Source organism: Bidens hawaiensis, unplaced genomic scaffold (assembly GCF_021521415.1).
Source record: "Bidens hawaiensis isolate Kalapana, Puna unplaced genomic scaffold, B.hawaiensis_p1.1 tig00008655_1, whole genome shotgun sequence".
Classification (NCBI taxonomy): domain Eukaryota; kingdom Viridiplantae; phylum Streptophyta; class Magnoliopsida; order Asterales; family Asteraceae; genus Bidens; species Bidens hawaiensis.
In genome coordinates, this window is record NW_027491625.1 from 506,460 (window position 1) to 524,156 (window position 17,697).

At 36.8% G+C, this 17,697-nt stretch overlaps 1 protein-coding gene across 1 annotated transcript; it reads right to left on the bottom strand.

Annotated features, from left to right (window-relative positions):
- Positions 1-7,946: 7,946 nt before the first annotated feature.
- Positions 7,947-11,022, bottom strand: LOC143529733 (5'-adenylylsulfate reductase 1, chloroplastic-like). The gene is made up of 4 exons (XM_077025460.1): positions 10,854-11,022; positions 10,615-10,773; positions 9,268-9,397; positions 7,947-9,169 (listed from the first exon to the last, which is right to left on the bottom strand). The coding sequence occupies exons 1-4, from the start codon at positions 10,939-10,941 to the stop codon at positions 8,143-8,145; spliced, it is 1,404 nt and encodes a 467-aa protein (XP_076881575.1). The 5' UTR covers positions 10,942-11,022; the 3' UTR covers positions 7,947-8,142.
- Between the last annotated feature and the right edge of the window lie 6,675 nt (positions 11,023-17,697).

Here is a 17,697-nt window from a genome sequence, read left to right on the forward strand (position 1 = left end):
ATAAACCTGAAAAACGCAAAAGACCAAGTGAGTAGACTCGAATACTTAAAAATAAACTAAAATAAACTTAAAACTTAAATTAGACTCCTACGGCTCCAAATTGCCTAAGTTATTAAAATAGAGAAACTCCAAATTGCCTAAGTTATTAAAATATTTCATAAATGTCCATCCAAAACTGTCGGAAAAGACAAGTTTTGATACGGGCTAGCCCGTTAACATAGGCTCCGAAGATGATCCAGTAAAGAGGCCCAAGAGACAAGTTGCAATTCCTAAAAGACTTCTAGACTAAGTCATGCACGTGTGCATGATTTCTGCATCAGTTCCTTTTATTTTGCATCAAGTTAGCAATTATCTCCATGTTTCCCATTTTTTGTGCATGCATCTAGTTAGTGGTCACGATTTCCTTAATTTACGCATTACATTCCTGCATTGTTTTGTATTTAAGATTTGACGTTTAATGAAAAGATATCAGAAAATTGCCTCAAGGCTTGTCACTCTCTTTCTCCAATCTTCTTTGAGTTTGATCCATCCACCATCGCCGATCAGCTTTCACAACTGATCATCGCCACCAAAAATTCCTCCACCCACACCAACGCCCAACTCACAGCCTTGATTGAAACTACCAACAACCTGGCCAACAGCATGGCCAAACTCGCTGACGATATTTCACCACAAACCTTCCAGGTCAACTCCCCCAAAACCAACGACGAGGCTTCGTCCTCCTCAAACAATCGTCTTTCAAATCCAAAGCCGCCAAAAATTAACCTTCCCCTTTTCGATGGCACAAACCCCCCGGATGGATTTTCCAAGCCGAGAACTTCTTCACCTATTATCAAATTCCTCCCGAAGAACGAATCGAGCTTACGGTGTTTCACTTCATAGGAGACGCGTTGTCATGGTACCAAAGCTTATCCAACAATGACCTCCTAGGTACATGGCCAATGTTTAAACGTGAGTTGGAATTAGGTTTTGGTCCCTCGTCTTACGAGAACCAACAAGCCACCCTTTTAAAACTCCGACGACGGTCACTGTATATCAAACGGAGTTTGAACGTGTGAGTAACCGTGTTACTGGTCTTTCACAAGAGGCTCTTAAAAACTGTTATATCTCAGGTCTTCGCCAAGATATACAAAACGAACTTGCACTTCACAAACCCAATACTCTTCATGAAGCAATGTGGTTATCCCGTGTGATTGAAGACAAGCTAAACCCACAAACTATTCCTAAACCCAAACTCATTCCCTACACTAAGCCCATCACCAATTCCTGGAACCCTCCCACGTATTCTCCAGCCACCATAGCCTCACCGTCCCCTCAAAACCCTAAACAACAACCCCCACTTTTACCTTTACCTGCAAAATCGTCCACCTCCCTCCCAATTACTCGCCTCTCGCCGGAAGCCATAGCCCAACGTCGTAAGGACGGCTTATGTTTTAAGTGTCCGGAGCGATACACACCTGGCCACAAGTGTTCTCCTCCTCAATTCTTGCTTATAGTAGATAACGAGGACACGGAACCGGACGCCATGGAAACCGAATCACCAAATTCAGTAGATAATCAGCAGCCCAAGCTAATGTCCTTGTCGGACGCGGCTTTTTTTGGTATCTCGTCAAATCAAACACTGCGTGTCACGAGGTATATAGCTGGTAAACCGGTCAACATTCTGGTTAATAGTGGGAGCACGCATAGCATTATTCAGCCCAGAATTGCATCTCAACTGAATTTACCATCCAAGCCAATTATTCCATTCTCGGTTATGGTAGGAAACGGCCAGTTTATTCAATGCACGGGATATTGCCCAGATGTACATTTCCAATTGAAGAAAACTCAATTCCAACTACCATTTTTCATCCTACCTGTCGAAGGTTCCGATGTCGTGCTAGGAATTTCATGGCTTAGTACTTTGGAACGTCTCACGGCCGACTTTTCCATTCCAGAAATTTCGTTTATGAAAGACGGCAAAAACTGCACATTGACTGATGAGCCGGTTAATCAACAGGTCACTCCAAGTTCCCTCTCGGCCTTACTTAAACATGGCTCCATTGCTTCCTTACATACCATGCACATCCACGATGCAATTAATCCTTCACATGATACCCTCACACCACACCACCCTGACCCACAAATAAACCACCTACTAAAAACCTTCTCATCACTGTTTAAAACCACACTCTCCTTACCACCTCCACGAGACCATGACCACCACATACCACTTTCTACTGAATCCACCACCGTAAATGTAAAACCGTATCGATATCCCTATTTCCAAAAGCAAATAATGAACGGTTTAGTCCAAGAAATGCTACGAGATGGTATTATTCAACCAAGCCACAACCCATTTTCATCACCAGTCCTTTTAGTAAAGAAGAAGGACGGATCATGGAGGTTTTGTGTAGACTACCGAGCATTAAACGTTGTGACTATCCGAAATCGGTTTCCTATTCCAACCATTGATGAACTCCTAGATGAATTACATGGTTCCACAATCTTTTCTAAGATTGACTTACGTTCGGGATACCATCAAATTCGAGTGGCACCAACAGATGTTCATAAAACTGCATTTCGGACATTCGACGGACATTACGAATTCCTTGTAATGCCATTTGGCCTTACAAACGCCCCTTCAACATTTCAAGCCGCCATGAACTCTCTCTTTCGACCCGTGTTACGTCGCTTCGTGCTCGTTTTTTCGATGACATACTCGTTTATAGCAGCTCCAAAGAACAACACTATGAGCACTTAAAGTTTGTTTTCGAAACTTTAGTTAACAACAACTTTCAAGCAAAAGCTTCTAAATGTGTTTTTGCTGTTCATGAGGTGTCTTTTCTTGGCCATCAGATCTCGCACAAAGGCATTGCTCCCAAGCAAGATAAGATAGAGGCTATTCAAAAGTGGCCACAACCAGTTTCATTTACAACCTTGCGAGCATTTCTCAGCCTCACCGGTTATTATAGGAGATCTGTCTATCACTACGCCCGCATAGCAGCACCCCTTACTAACATCCTCAAACAAAAAGACTTCTCTTGGAGTGAACAAGCTGATGCAGCCTTCAAAGAGCTCAAATCAAGCATGGAAAAACTGATTACTTTAGCCCTCCCTGATTTTTCAAAACCCTTTGAGGTTACCACGGATGCTTCGGGATTCGCCATTGGCAGGGTACTCTCTCAAAATAACAAGCCAATTTCTTTTTTTAGCAAGAAGTTATGCCCGACAATGCAAGCCAAATCAACCTATGTTAAGGAGCTTTACGCTATCACGGAGTCAGTTAAGAAGTTTCGTCAATATCTATTGGGTCGTCGCTTTATTATATACACCGACCACCACAGTTTAAAGCACCTACTTACCCAAACCATCCAGATGCCAGATCAACAGAAGTGGGTAAGTAAACTGTTGGGGTATGACTTTGAAGTCCGATTCAAACCAGGAAAAGAAAACCAAGTTGCTGATGCCTTGAGCCGAGTTGACCACCCCTCGCTTTTGTCCATCTCACACCCTATAGCCGTTTGGTTGGAACCCATCCGTCGTTATTTTAAGGAGGAAGACCTTGGCCAAAAGCTTTGTAAAGCAGTCACAGACGACCCAGCGGCTTTCCCACAACATGTTATAAAAGAAGGTCTTGTTTATGTTAGTGGTAAAATTTTGGTTCCTCCCATTCCATCAGTTAGAGAGAGCTTACTCCAAGAGTTTCATGCATCACCAATAGGAGGCCATGCAGGTATCACAACAACTGTCAAACGAATCACTTCATCATTCTCTTGGCTGGGCATAAAAAAAGATGTTTCAAGGTTCATTAAAGCATGCCAAGTTTGCCAAGCCATAAAGTCCCCAACGCATAAGCTGTATGGTCTTCTACAACCGTTTCCAACACCGGACTCGCTCTGGGAGGATATATCAATGGATTTTATAACAAACCTACCACCTTCAAATGGTAAGACGGTTATTTGGGTTGTTGTAGATCGATTGTCCAAGTTTGCTCATTTTGTTGCTTTATCGTCCAACTACACGGCCCTATCCTTGGCTTCGATATTTATGAAAGAAATATACCGTCTCCATGGCATACCAAAAACTATAGTTTCTGATTGTGACCCTCTCTTTATTAGCCGTTTTTGGACAGAATTGTTCAAACAGATCGGAACTAAGTTGCTTCATTCCAGTGCGTACCATCCTCAAACGGATGGCCAAACGGAGGTGGTCAACCGTTGCCTTGAAGCTTATTTAAGAGCTTTCGTGATGGATGAACCACGTACGTGGCACAGATATCTATATCTGGCTAAGTATTCCTATAATACTAATTACCATTCATCAATAAAAATGACGCCTTTTAAAGCGGTTTACGGTCGAGATGCCGCATCAATTCATGACTATAGTCCTGGGTCCAACAAAATAGCATCCATTGATTCATCACTTGTGGAACATCAACGACTATTATCATCATTGAAGAAATCGATCGACGAGGCTAAAGCTAGAATGGTGAAACAAGCTAACAAGCACCGGTTGGAGAAAGAATTCAATGTCAATGATATGGTTTATTTGAAGCTACAGAGGTACCGACAACAGTCGGTTCAATATCGACAAAACCAGAAGTTGTCCCGGAGATTCTTCGGTCCTTACAAAATAATAGAACGAATCAGGAATGTGGCGTATAAGTTACTGTTACCGCCAGGATCAAGAGTGCACCCGGTTTTTCACGTGTCTCTGTTGAAGCAAAGTTATGGCAATGTGAATGGGCAAAAGGGAAACATTCATGAATTCGACATGGAAGACAACCAGTTGATACCAGAGGCAGTTCAAGACGTTCGTTTGGGTCAAATGGGTCAAAAACAAGTTCTAATCAAATGGCTGAAAGTTCCTATGGAAGAAGCTACATGGGAAGATCTCGATTTGATTGAAGCAAAATTTTCACATTTCAACATTGAGGGCAATGTTCATTTTGAGGAGAGGGCAGATGATACGGGCCAGCCCGTTAACACAGGCTCCGAAGATGATCCAGTAAAGAGGCCCAAGAGACAAGTTGCAATTCCTAAAAGACTTCTAGACTAAGTCATGCACGTGTGCATGATTTCTGCATCAGTTCCTTTTATTTTGCATCAAGTTAGCAATTATCTCCATGTTTCCCATTTTTTATGCATGCATCTAGTTAGTGGTCACGATTTCCTTAATTTACGCATTACATTCCTGCATTGTTTTGTATTTAAGATTTGAAGTTTAATGAAAAGATATCAGAAAATTGCTCTAAGGCTTGTCACTCTCTTTCTCCAATCTTCTTTGAGTTTGATCCACTTACGAAGTGCATACCAAGTTTTGAACCAAATCCGTCTTGCTTGATCTAATCAAAACCAGCCATGTGTTCCAAATCCGTCGGCTCAGTCAGCTTTTGAACCAAACATTTCGGCTCATACAACTTTTGAACAATAAATCCGTGGAAGACAAAGTTTGCACCAAAGACGTCTTGTGAAAACTTGTCTCCCTCAACACCCACCAACTATCCACCACTCCTCTTCAAGCTCCTCCAGCGGCACCATTTTTTCCGACTACATGCAACTTCATGTGACACCACCTGCAACTTCCGGCGACACTATTTTTTCCGATACAATTTAACTTAAGATTCTGAAGCACCAGGACCTATACTCAACGTTTTATACGAATCTAACGTAACCGTACCGGTTGAAATACACATAACCTCATATTCAAAAGCACCATACTCAATGTTTACAGTGTTCGTTGAAACTTGTAGGCATGGTTGTAAAAATGGTGCCTAGGCGCCGAGTACTCAACGAGTAATCCCCGCCTAGGCCGAGTTCTCGGTGAGCCGTTCCCGAGTACTCACCGATTAAGGCCGAGTACTCATCGACCAAGGCCGATTACTCCCAACTCCCCAGTCGACCGCCTAAGGTCCGCCTAATGAATTTTGCAATCTTGGTTGTAGGTGGAAGGAAAAAAATGGTCTCGCCGGGGGAGCTTGAAGAAGAATGGTGGAGAGTTGATGGGTGTTGAGGGAGACAAGTTTTCACAGTATGGATTTGGTGCAAACTTTGTTTTCCACAGATTTCAAAAACAGCAGGTTTGGTTCAAAAGTTGTCTGAGCCAACCGATTTTGAACAAGTGGTTGGTTTTGATTGGCTCAAATGAAACCCGTCGGCGAAGACGAATTTGGTTCAAAACTTGTCTTTTCTAACGGCTTTGGATGAACATTTGTAGAATATTTATTTCTCTATAAAAATAGATTATTTAGGGAATTTTTCCTTATAAAAATAGCCAATTTGTACCTTTCACATCATGTCGTTTTACTTTTCTGCATGTAGTGAAGTACTCAACAAGTGTGTGCTATCATAGGCATAGTTGAATAAATTCTTGACGTGATGTATCCTTTTATGTAAAAACAAAAATATATATAAAAAACACTAACTTATAATGTAAAAAAAAATACTTACGTTATCATTTGCGACTTGATATTAAAACAGATTTAACTTGCAATGTTAGTCCTAGTTAATATAAGAAACATGTTTTAGCAACTAACAAATTTCTTATACTTAAAATAAAACACAAAAAACTAGAACCACAAACACAGAAATATACTTATGATTTATGAACAAAAATCAGTATATTTGTATACAACTAGGTAATGAAAATCAGTGAGTTTAGACATATTCGAACTGAACACGATACCACATAGATATGATAATTTCAACTCATTTACTTATGAATAGAATGGTTCTTGCTATGTTTTATCTGTAACGGCTCAAAAATAGTCAAAGTTATAAATGTTCGCTAAAATAGATACCATCAAACCAAAGACAACAAATTATTATTATTATTATTATTATTATTATTATTATTATTATGCATAAAACATAATATTATAACTAGATTATTAGGCATATAAAATAACCCGTGCACTCATATTTGGCACATAAATTATTTATATAAAAATAAAAATACTAGAGAAAATGTTGGTTCAATCCATAGTCCCATACCACAAATTAACATGTTTTGGGCCACACATTTTGTAGCCTTTTAAGAATTAGCAATGGAACTCTTAACCCAAAAAATCGAAGGGTCTTTACGAATTAAAGGTTCAAACCTGAAAAAAAAAATAATACCTAAAATCCAATTTCAGAAAACATAAAATAAAAGTTATTAATTGGAAAGATGAAGGGCAATCTTGTAAGTGTTAAATTACAATTAAAAAATTGATGCAACAAAAAAAAGGTCATTGATTGTGTGGTTTTTTAAAGTTATGCATTCTAATAAAAAGACAAGTATGTTTGAGATTGAGTTTAAAAAATGTTTATTAGCTTTAAATCAATGTATCACTGTTCCATTAGATTTTCAAAGTTCTCAATTGTGTTAACTTTTGAATAGGTATCAAGAGTGGATTCAAAGTGTACTCAATTGTTGATTCTAATGATGGAACTGAAACATAACCAACTCACACCATACTTCTTGGCATATGATTCTCACAAACCTAAGTTTGACAGTAGTGAGTCGAGCCAGCAAAGTAAAAAAGACAAACCCCCATAAAGAGAGCTAGCCAAGGCGAAAACGAGATTTACACTGGCCAGTGTTGAACCCCCAAGCGCCACATTGAGATTTACACTGAGGCTAGTTATTAGAAGGATATCCCTAATTTGGCACCTCCGACACAATAAAACCGAGTGTTATAGATGTAAAAATGACAACCTTACCCTCTGCCCTAGATCCATTTGATCCAACCTAGTAAAAATCATAAAGTGATTCACTAATGGGATGTTTGGGATCACTTATTTTCATCAACGTATTACTTATTAACTTTTAGAAAAAATTGATGTTTGAAATTACTTTTGGTGTAAGAATGAAAAATTAATAAGTTACACTTTTTTATTATAACTTATTAACTTAATGAAAAGTTATAAAAAACCTAAGGAATCCCAATCATTTAATTTCTATTTCTTACAATTCAACAACAATTAACGAAAACCACACTCTTATTAATTAAGAACTTAATATTGGAAACGATCATTCCCCCACAAGACACTTACCAGACTATACCAATATTACACAACCACCAAAACCGAAACCGAAACCGAAACCAAAACTCGATTGTACATTCACGTACAAGTTCTCAATGCACACGACCCCGTCTTCTTCATCATCATCATATCATCATCTAAGGGCGTTAATGAAAGCCACCAACGAGTCAACATCTCGTTTCTCCGACGGGTACTTAATAGCCCTTGACGAGTGCTTCGGGAAAAACAATATCGTCGGGAAGCTCCCAAGCTGCAACTCTTGTTGCGCAAACGCCTTCTGGTCCGCATCAGCTCTAAACTTACCAACCTTCACATCCGTCCCGGCTAACTTATCACCCAATTCAACGTACGACGCTTCCATCGCTTGACAAAACGGGCACCACGGCGCGTAAAGAACAACCACCCAACCGTCTTTTCGCTCTTCCATCTTGAGAAGATTCTCGACACCGGGCCGGGTCAAGTTCACAATGTTTTCACTCTCAAAGATATCCGAGACCACCGCGCTCTCGTTACCAACCGACGCGTTCCCGTTCCCGTTTTCCTCTTTGATATTTCCTTTATGCAACCCGCATTCTTTAGCCTTGGCATCCTCCCACCACCATCTTCCTTCCCGCTCGTGTTGACCGGGCAACACCGACCTCGTGCACGGCTCACACCCTATCGAAATATACCCTTGAGCATGCAACGAGTTAACCGGGACCTCCATCGTCCGTAAAAAGTTCCACACATCGTTCCCGGCCACATTAGCCACCGGGTTCCACTTCACCAAACTTCCCGAACCACCATCCAACCCTTCAAAAACCGGGTCCACTTGAACCACCGGGACTTCCGATCTCGTCCCGGGAGACTGGTCCTTTCTTTGACCAGTAATCCAAGCCCGCAAACCCTTCAACGCGCGCCTCAACGGCCGCACCTTCCTCACACGGCAGCATTCTTGATGACCGTCTTCGTAAAACGAGAACAAACCCTTGGTTCTAACCAATGCTTGCACTTCAACCGAATCCGGAAACATGTACTCGATCCGAATACCATAATGCTTCTCAACCTGATCGAAAAACTTATACGTTTCGGGGTTCAACCGGCCCGTATCAAGGCTGAATACTCTAAACGGGCGTCCGGTTAAATGAGCATATTCAATCAAAGCAACATCTTCTGCACCACTGAAATCACAAAACAATTCAAAACGTTAAAATTTGTTCTAACTTATAACATGCATTAAATACTTATAAACTGTGCTTAACAAGTTGTACTGTTGTACCTGAAAGCTATAGCAATATCATTCCCATATTTTTCTAAAGCTTTGTCCATTATTTCAAGTGGAGATGCATTCTCTAGTTCCTTAGCTAATTTCTCAATGTCCTCAACTTCTGCTGTTTTATCCACTACATCTGTGCATAATTTACACATAATAAATTATTCAAATGCTTCAATGATTTGTACTTCATGCTAATTTAGTTATGCAACCCCAGATCACTTCATTAAAGAAATAAAAAGGGAGAATACTAGTGTTGGGCCGTGTTCTGGTTGACATGTTTAATTGTTATCTTATAATTGTTATTAAGGTTTTTTGAAAAGTTAAGTTTTGTGGGTGTATAAGTCAAAAGTTACAACTCTGTAATTTGTAACTTAATAAGTCATAAATAAGGAAACTCAAACACCCCTTAAACGGGTTGTGTCTGGTTGACATGTTTAATTAAACGGGATGTGTCCAGGATTCCGCCGACCCATTTAAATAAATGGGTTGACCCGTCAACCAATTTAGATAAACAAGGTCGACTCGCAATAACTTGATTAAAACCCACCAACCATTCTTGACTCGTTTAAATAAATGAGTTGAATGATCGACCCGAACACTACACATTCAATTAAATGTCATTTAATTAAACATGTCAACCCACTAAGGCCAAGTGTAATGAGGCGAGAAATGGGGCGATTTGGGGCCAGAAAGAGGAGGAACACCGCCCCCTTGGGCGATATCCGGGCGAAATGGGGGCGGTGGCGAAGAAAGTTTGTCGCCGGGGAGAGGAAAATAATATTATTATTATATTACATGTTGTGTGTGTATATGTATATGTATATACATATATATATTGTGTGTGATATATATATATATATATATATATATATTATTGTTATTATTATTATTTACTTTTGGATTTTGATTTCCATATATTGCCCCAGACATATGTATTCTAAAGCTGAGGGTATCTGTGGAAGCCACCTCTTTATCCATATGGATAGAGGTACGGCCACCCTCCCCAGACCCTACTTATAGCTTTGCTCTTGATGGGATTTCAAGAGGCATGATGATTGATTGATATATATATGGTGACATGGCAAATTTGTAGCCCCCTCCGGTCCTCCAACATTACACCCCAGAAACAAAACCCACCCTTTGTTAACCGAGCGCCACATGACGCAAAACGCTCCATTTTTTTAGCCCCTCCACTACGCATAGCCTAACCAATTAACCTATTAACTAAAAAGTTTACAACTTGGTAATCAATTTCTGAAATAAAAATAGGGGTCGGGTTAACCAATTCAACCCGACAAGATTAACACCCCTAATTAATTAATTACCCCCAGATCAACAAACAAAACATACCAGGAGCAAACACAGTAGCCGCAGACGGAACAATCGAATCACTCCGTTTCGGTTCCACATTCACCGCCGTCACCGCCGCAGATCGTTTCCGGGTCAAACTCAAACCCGCCGGAAAAACCCGATCGGACGGCTGAAACCCACCATTACTAAACAAAACACCTGGAAAACAAAAACCCAACAACAATTAGCTTCCAAATTCAAAACCCATGTCCCAATCATTCAAAAACCCACAAATTTACCTTGCTCAGTACCACCCAAATTATTATTATTATTATTTAAATTATTAAAGACAATTGAAGCAGAAGAAGAAGTAACAGCCAACGCCATTGATGATAATAATATTATTAATTGAAGGGGTTTGTGAATTGAATGAATTTGATGATGGAATTGGTGAAGAGGGTGGAGGGTTATATATATATACAGACGGAGGATAATAAGGATTATGAAGGGTTGAGAGGCGGCCTGTTAGGTTCATTGAACCTGGACGTGTTTTGGGTCTTTTGAATATTTGATTTTTGATCGTGTGTAGTGTGTGTTTTTACATAAAACACGCACTAAAATAGGATGACGTGGCATTGTTTTGTTGAGGTTGAGGGTCAAAGTTTTTTTATGCCTGATCTAACGGCTTACGTTTCGTATAGGAGTGGAATTATTAATCATTCATTCAATTGTGTGTTTGTTTGTTTATTAATTGAAGAAAAATTGAAGTAAAAAGAAGGTTCAAAGGTAAATCACACGAAGATTCATTAGTCATTGTTTATTACTTAATTAGTGCATTACCTTTTTAGCTTTTGAATAATGTTTTTTTCCTTTGATTATGACATAAAAATTTTTCTTTATAAACTATAATTAGTAATTTATTGAAAAGATAATATTTAGAAAAGGTATATATGTTTGTAATAGGATCTCTTTACCGTGATCGTTTATATAATAGCAGCTGCAGATCGTTTGATATGAATCATTGCAAAATGAACGTATTCGTTACGTAGCGGATCCACAAGAGCGATTTGGGTTGGTCTTGGTATGTTTAGAAAATATGGCTCGAGGAAACATATATGCGTAATTTTGAGATTTTTATTATTAATATTAAATTGTATTTCTAAAAGGATTACCATCTATATCTTTATCTATAAAATTTAGAGTTTTATTAATAGTAATTATCTACAACAACAATGTCTGATAATTTCATAAATAGCAAAGTTATGTGTATGATTTGGAAAACGTGTGATGTAGGTAAACCTTACGTATATTTCTAAGGATATAGAGATTGGTTTCAAGAATAACATTAGCTCTAAAACACACGATAGTCATGTAAACGGAAACAAAGATATATAAATGGAAAAGTACAAATAATTCAAGACCAGTGGAAAAGTAATATGGTACAAATAGACAGATATAACATCATAAAACAACATATAAAGATAAATATAAGATGACAATCACCAGTAAAGACCACCTAATGTATATGAAAATTTAAGGCCTTAAAACACTAATGTATCATTTCCTAAAAATCATTAACCTTAATTTTACGTCTCTTTAAACTCTATCATGTACCATGTCATCAAACAAGTACAACTTTAATAAATTTTGCATAATCCGCTCATCCTAAATCAATTTGAGCATGTCTTACACCTCATTCCTTCCGTAGTGAATAGTGATATTCTATAATCTATATATATATAGATTCACTATTCATTATTCTCTATAAATATTCTGACTATGTAAGAAATAAATAAAATACGTGTTTGTTAGTGGAATAAAAATTAATAGAGCACGATAACATTCTCATTCCTTTCCCATCTACATGTCTCAACCCTTATCCAGATAAAATATGCTAACAATTATTTATTCTCTATTTTATTTACTTTTTCAAGTGGTCCTAAGAATATTCTTAAGGTTGCAACCTCATGTGGTTGTCATAAATCAAACATAAACTCTTAATAAATTATGTGGCCTACTTTATTTATAAAGAAAAATAGAACTGCCAACCACCCATTGGCCGTATTTTAGCATATGGATGTCACACTCTCTTTATATATATTGTGGATGAAATGATTCTTGCATTGAAGAATAAAGGAATCTAAAAATTTGATCTTTGAGCATCATTTATTTGTTGTAAAACCCGTAATATTTTATTGTTTCCTAATAAGGAAACATAAACTTATAAAGTTAACTATATCGAATCAAGACTTATATTATGCGTTAACATGTTTCAACTTTATAGATCAAAAATAAATAAATATATATTATGTATAGTATATACGAACACCTGATTATGTTTGTACCCTATGTCATCAACCCCTAATTATGTTTGTAGTGCACTATTAACTTTAGTATTCTCTTACATCAAGATACGATTTACAAAAATTATATATAAAATCTCGGTTTATATAAAACTTTAACGCAGTTAAATCGGTTTAGTTTATGTTTATTAGTGTTTCTGACCACTTGTCTATTACTATGTTAACATAATAGCCAATTTGTTTGAAGTTTAACGTATATATAAATTCATTTGACGGCGTGTTATCTATGGGTTACGGGATGTGTGCTTTTTACAAGTAATTAAGCTATTAAAAGAATCTTGAATATCAAAACATAAAAGACCAAGAAAGTTAAATGATTAGTATTTGTAATTTATAGTTGTAGACTAGTATTTGTCTTGTTTAGACATGCAATTATAGACAATAAGAGTGAATATAAGTATGCTTTGGCTACCAAGATATAACTCTATGAATATTTACTCGCAAGGATATGAATATACGTATATCATTAGAAACATGTATGCTTAGTGATGAATCCAAATTTTGTTGTCTAAGCATCTCAATCAGAACAAATTTTTATTTATAAATAAACTAAGAAAGGTCTCTAACAAATTTAATAATATATTATAAACATAATATTTATCGGTTCACCATGTTTCTAAACTTCTTGATCCAACACTGGTTTTGGTGTCTCAACATCTAGAACGGAAGGACATAGTTTGAAGTTGTTATCGAGTAGTAATGTGATTTGTGGTCGGAGATAAGTGCGTGTATTTCTTTAACTGCTAAATTACACCAAACCCGTCTTTTACGAGGGGGTTGAACCATTGACATCAAAGAGAGCAATACCACACTCATCCTACTCCAATAACTTTACCAATTGGACCAAACCTCAACATAATAAGTGTGTATATAATTAAAGTGTCTATTTGTTTATTATAAGCGGCGAATATGTATCAAAGTAATCTAAACCTTCTCGTTGTTTATATCCTTTGATTACCAACCTTGCCTTATACTTATCGATGGTGCCATCAGGTTTCATCTTCTTCTTGAAGATCCATCGATATCCTAGTGGTTTACACCCTTGAGGAAGATCCACTAGTTCCCACGTATGATTTTGTAAGATAGAGTCTATCTCACATTTGATGGTCTCCCTCCACTGAGGTCCTACAACAGAATTCACCGCTTGTTGATACGTTTGAGGTTCCTCTTCTACCATGTAGGTAAGGAAATCAGGGCCGGAGGATTTTTCAGTCCTTTGCCGTTTACTTTTTCTGATTTCAACCTCCTCTGTCTCAGATTGTTCCCGAGGTTCATCTCCAGTACTCTCGTTTTGAATACTTTCTTCAACCAGTCTAGAATAGCTTGGTTTTCCTTTATCCAAACATGGGAACTTATATTCAAACCATGATGCATCATTTGCTTCTATTATGGTGCCATTGTTTATTCCGGGATTCTTGGAATCATGCACAAGAAATCGATATGCACCACCGGGAAGGGTATATCCTATAAACACACAATCCACGGTTTTGGGTCCTATTAGTAGGCGTTTTGGTGGAGTCACCACTACCTTGGCTAAGCACCCCCACACTCGCAAGTATTTATATGGTGGTTTAATTCTCGTCCATAACTCATATGGAGTTAGATCTTTCTTATTATTCGGTATCATATTTAAGACATAATTAGCCGATAAGATCGCTTCCCCCCACATGTCCGGGCTTACCCCAGAACTTATCATCATGGCATTCATCATTTCTTTGAAGGTTTGGTTCTTACGTTCCGCTATGCCATTTGATTGAGGGGAGTAAGGAGGCGTGACTTCATGTATGATTCATTCTTTTTCACATAAGTCAATGAAAGGTGAAACATATTCACCTCCTCGGTCACTCCTTATCTTTTAATTTTTTGATTTAGTTGATTCTCAACTTCGGCTCTAAATAAGATAAACTTATCAATAGCCTCGTCCTTACTTTTAAGTAAGTAAACATAGCAATATCTTGTACTATCATCAATGAACGTGATGAAGTACTTGTTCCCACCACGAGTAGGAATTGCTTTTAGATTACACACATCGGTGTGAATCATTTCGAGGGGTTCGATGATTCTTCAATGATGAATATCCAAGGATTTAAATATTTCATTACCATTAATTCATCATATGTTACAATTCACACTTGGTGAATTTCCAAGGAGTTAATACGTCATTAACATATATTAATTAATATGTTACAATCCACACTTAGTGACCAAGGAGTTAATATGTCATATATGTTACAATTCACACTTAGTGAATTTGTCATTAACATATATTAAATCATATGTTACAATTCACACTCAATTCTATTACCATCTCATGATGTGACTATATATTTGATGTGTCATCTTAGACTTTAATCTTCGCAACAACTCACAAGTTGTTTATTATACGAAATTATTTTGACGACATTTACACATAAAATCTCCAAGTGTTATTATCTTTAACACTTTCGTCATCCGATATGAATCATCTCAGTGATGTAGTTTTATATTATGTATACAAGTATTCCCTCAAATAGAAATCCATGCACACATATCCTCATATCCTTGTTTCACTTTTGAAACCATACTCTTGAACAAATATGTTCAAATAACATCAACTTGTTACAATTACTACACTTAAGTAGCAAAGCTTGAATTTTTCAAACACATCCATTAGAAAATTAACGTTTACACAAAACGTTATAAATAAATCGTATCTTACACGTATGTTAGATATTTAACGTTTACAAGAAAACGAATGGTTTACTCAAAACCATTTCCAACACAATTGTTAGACACAAACGATTGCAAAAATCGTCAAAAAAAACTAATAAAATCCCAACGGTTTTAAGATCAGTTCTAACACTATAGTTAGAACACAAACGATTACACAAAACGTTTTGTAACACCAAACGGTTGATCAAATATGACATTTTGTAACACTGTATAGGATTTAAGATTGCATCATGATCTCTAAAATCCAAACACACCAAGTTGTACTACGCACATAATTTCCCAAAAAAAAAAATATTTATAAGATTATAAATTTTATTTCAAACTATTTCGTGAACCCAAAATTCTTATAAATAAGGCTTTAAGATTGTAGCAACAATCTCACGAACTCTGTTTATACAAGAATAATAATAAGTAATCTGTTTAAGTTTGTTGGAAATCTTGTATTATAAAATGCAGAAAATTAAACGAAAATAAACGAAGCAGAAAACCGGGCTTGTGTTTAACACAATTCACTTAAACAGATTCTTGGTCTGTTCCCAGGGTACTCCGGTTCGAAACAGAATCGGTGCTCTTCCGGACTCGGACACTTGCCTGAAACGAAATCGGAAATAACAATGTTGCAGTAGGAAGAATATGAAGTGTGTTTGTTTGTTTTGGTGTGCCTACAAATGAATAATGTCATGGTATTTATAATCAAGAGTCATAACCATATAATCAACTCTTAGTTATGACCATTAAAGAATATTAAATAATAATAATAATAATACTCATCTAATGACCATTATCAAAAAGAATTGAAACTGAAACACACAATAATCATAATCATTATGATTATTAATGGTATTGACTAGACCACCATATTTTGAATTTCAAAACCGAATTCAAGTCCGCGGGACGTGCGGGCACGCACGGGTTCGATGAATTTCTAGTCCAGAAACCCAAATTTGCACCCCCCCTGCGCGCGCGTAGAACTTGTGGTAAAACATGTCACAAAGAATTCAAATGGGTGTAAGGTCACTACCTTATAAACCATTCATTATTTTGTTCCCAATCCGATGTGGGACAAGCATTTACCACTTCCTTCATTCACACACTTAAAACTTCCAACAGTTTTTTACTACACTAAATTATATATGGTACAAGACTTATATAAAACATGTTAATACAAGAATTAATCTATTACTCAAAATTAGGGGTGACAATTCCTGATACGACCTAAAACACGAAACGAACCCGATGCAAAAAAAATATATATATGTTTTGGGTCGACTGACACGACCCGTTTTCTTAAATGAGTCAACCCGAACACGGCCTGCTAAAAAGTAGGGTTGAACTATCTATTCTCTAATGAATTCCATTTATAATATTAAAACTATGTGTTCTTAATTGGGAATTAGGGATAATACAAAAACAATTAGATCTATCACAAATTATTAATTATAATGATATACTGAGTACGATGATGATGATGACAAATTATTAATTATAATATTATATATGGATAGGAGTAATTATATGTTTAAATTGCTACTAAGTCACTAGACATTACTTATATTTATAAATGAATGTAAAATCGGTTGATCAGAAACACGACACAAATTTAAATGGGTTGGGTTAGGGTTGAAGAATATCAACACGCCAACTCGTCAATCCGATACGATTGACACCCCTACTAAAAATTTTTCAAGAACAACACAGGCATACGGAAAATTCTCGATATAACTATGATACCAATCTATAATTAATATTTGAAGCGCAACAATGTAGCATGTTAGGAAAACGATGGTTTAAACTTAATCAACCTTGATTGTTTTAATACTGACCAAATTAACCTAATGTGACATGAAGTATTACTAGTTCATCAATAATTCTATATGTCAAATACAAGTCCTATAACACTTGATTAATTATCATTAATCACTAATAAAAAAGTATGATTAAATCATCAAAGTGTTTAATATAAAAATCTACATCAAATATTGAAGATAATGGAATTACAAGTCCAACCCATTTAAAATAATCTTATAACGGGCAATTTCATATATAAAATATGAAAAGTAGTTTTATA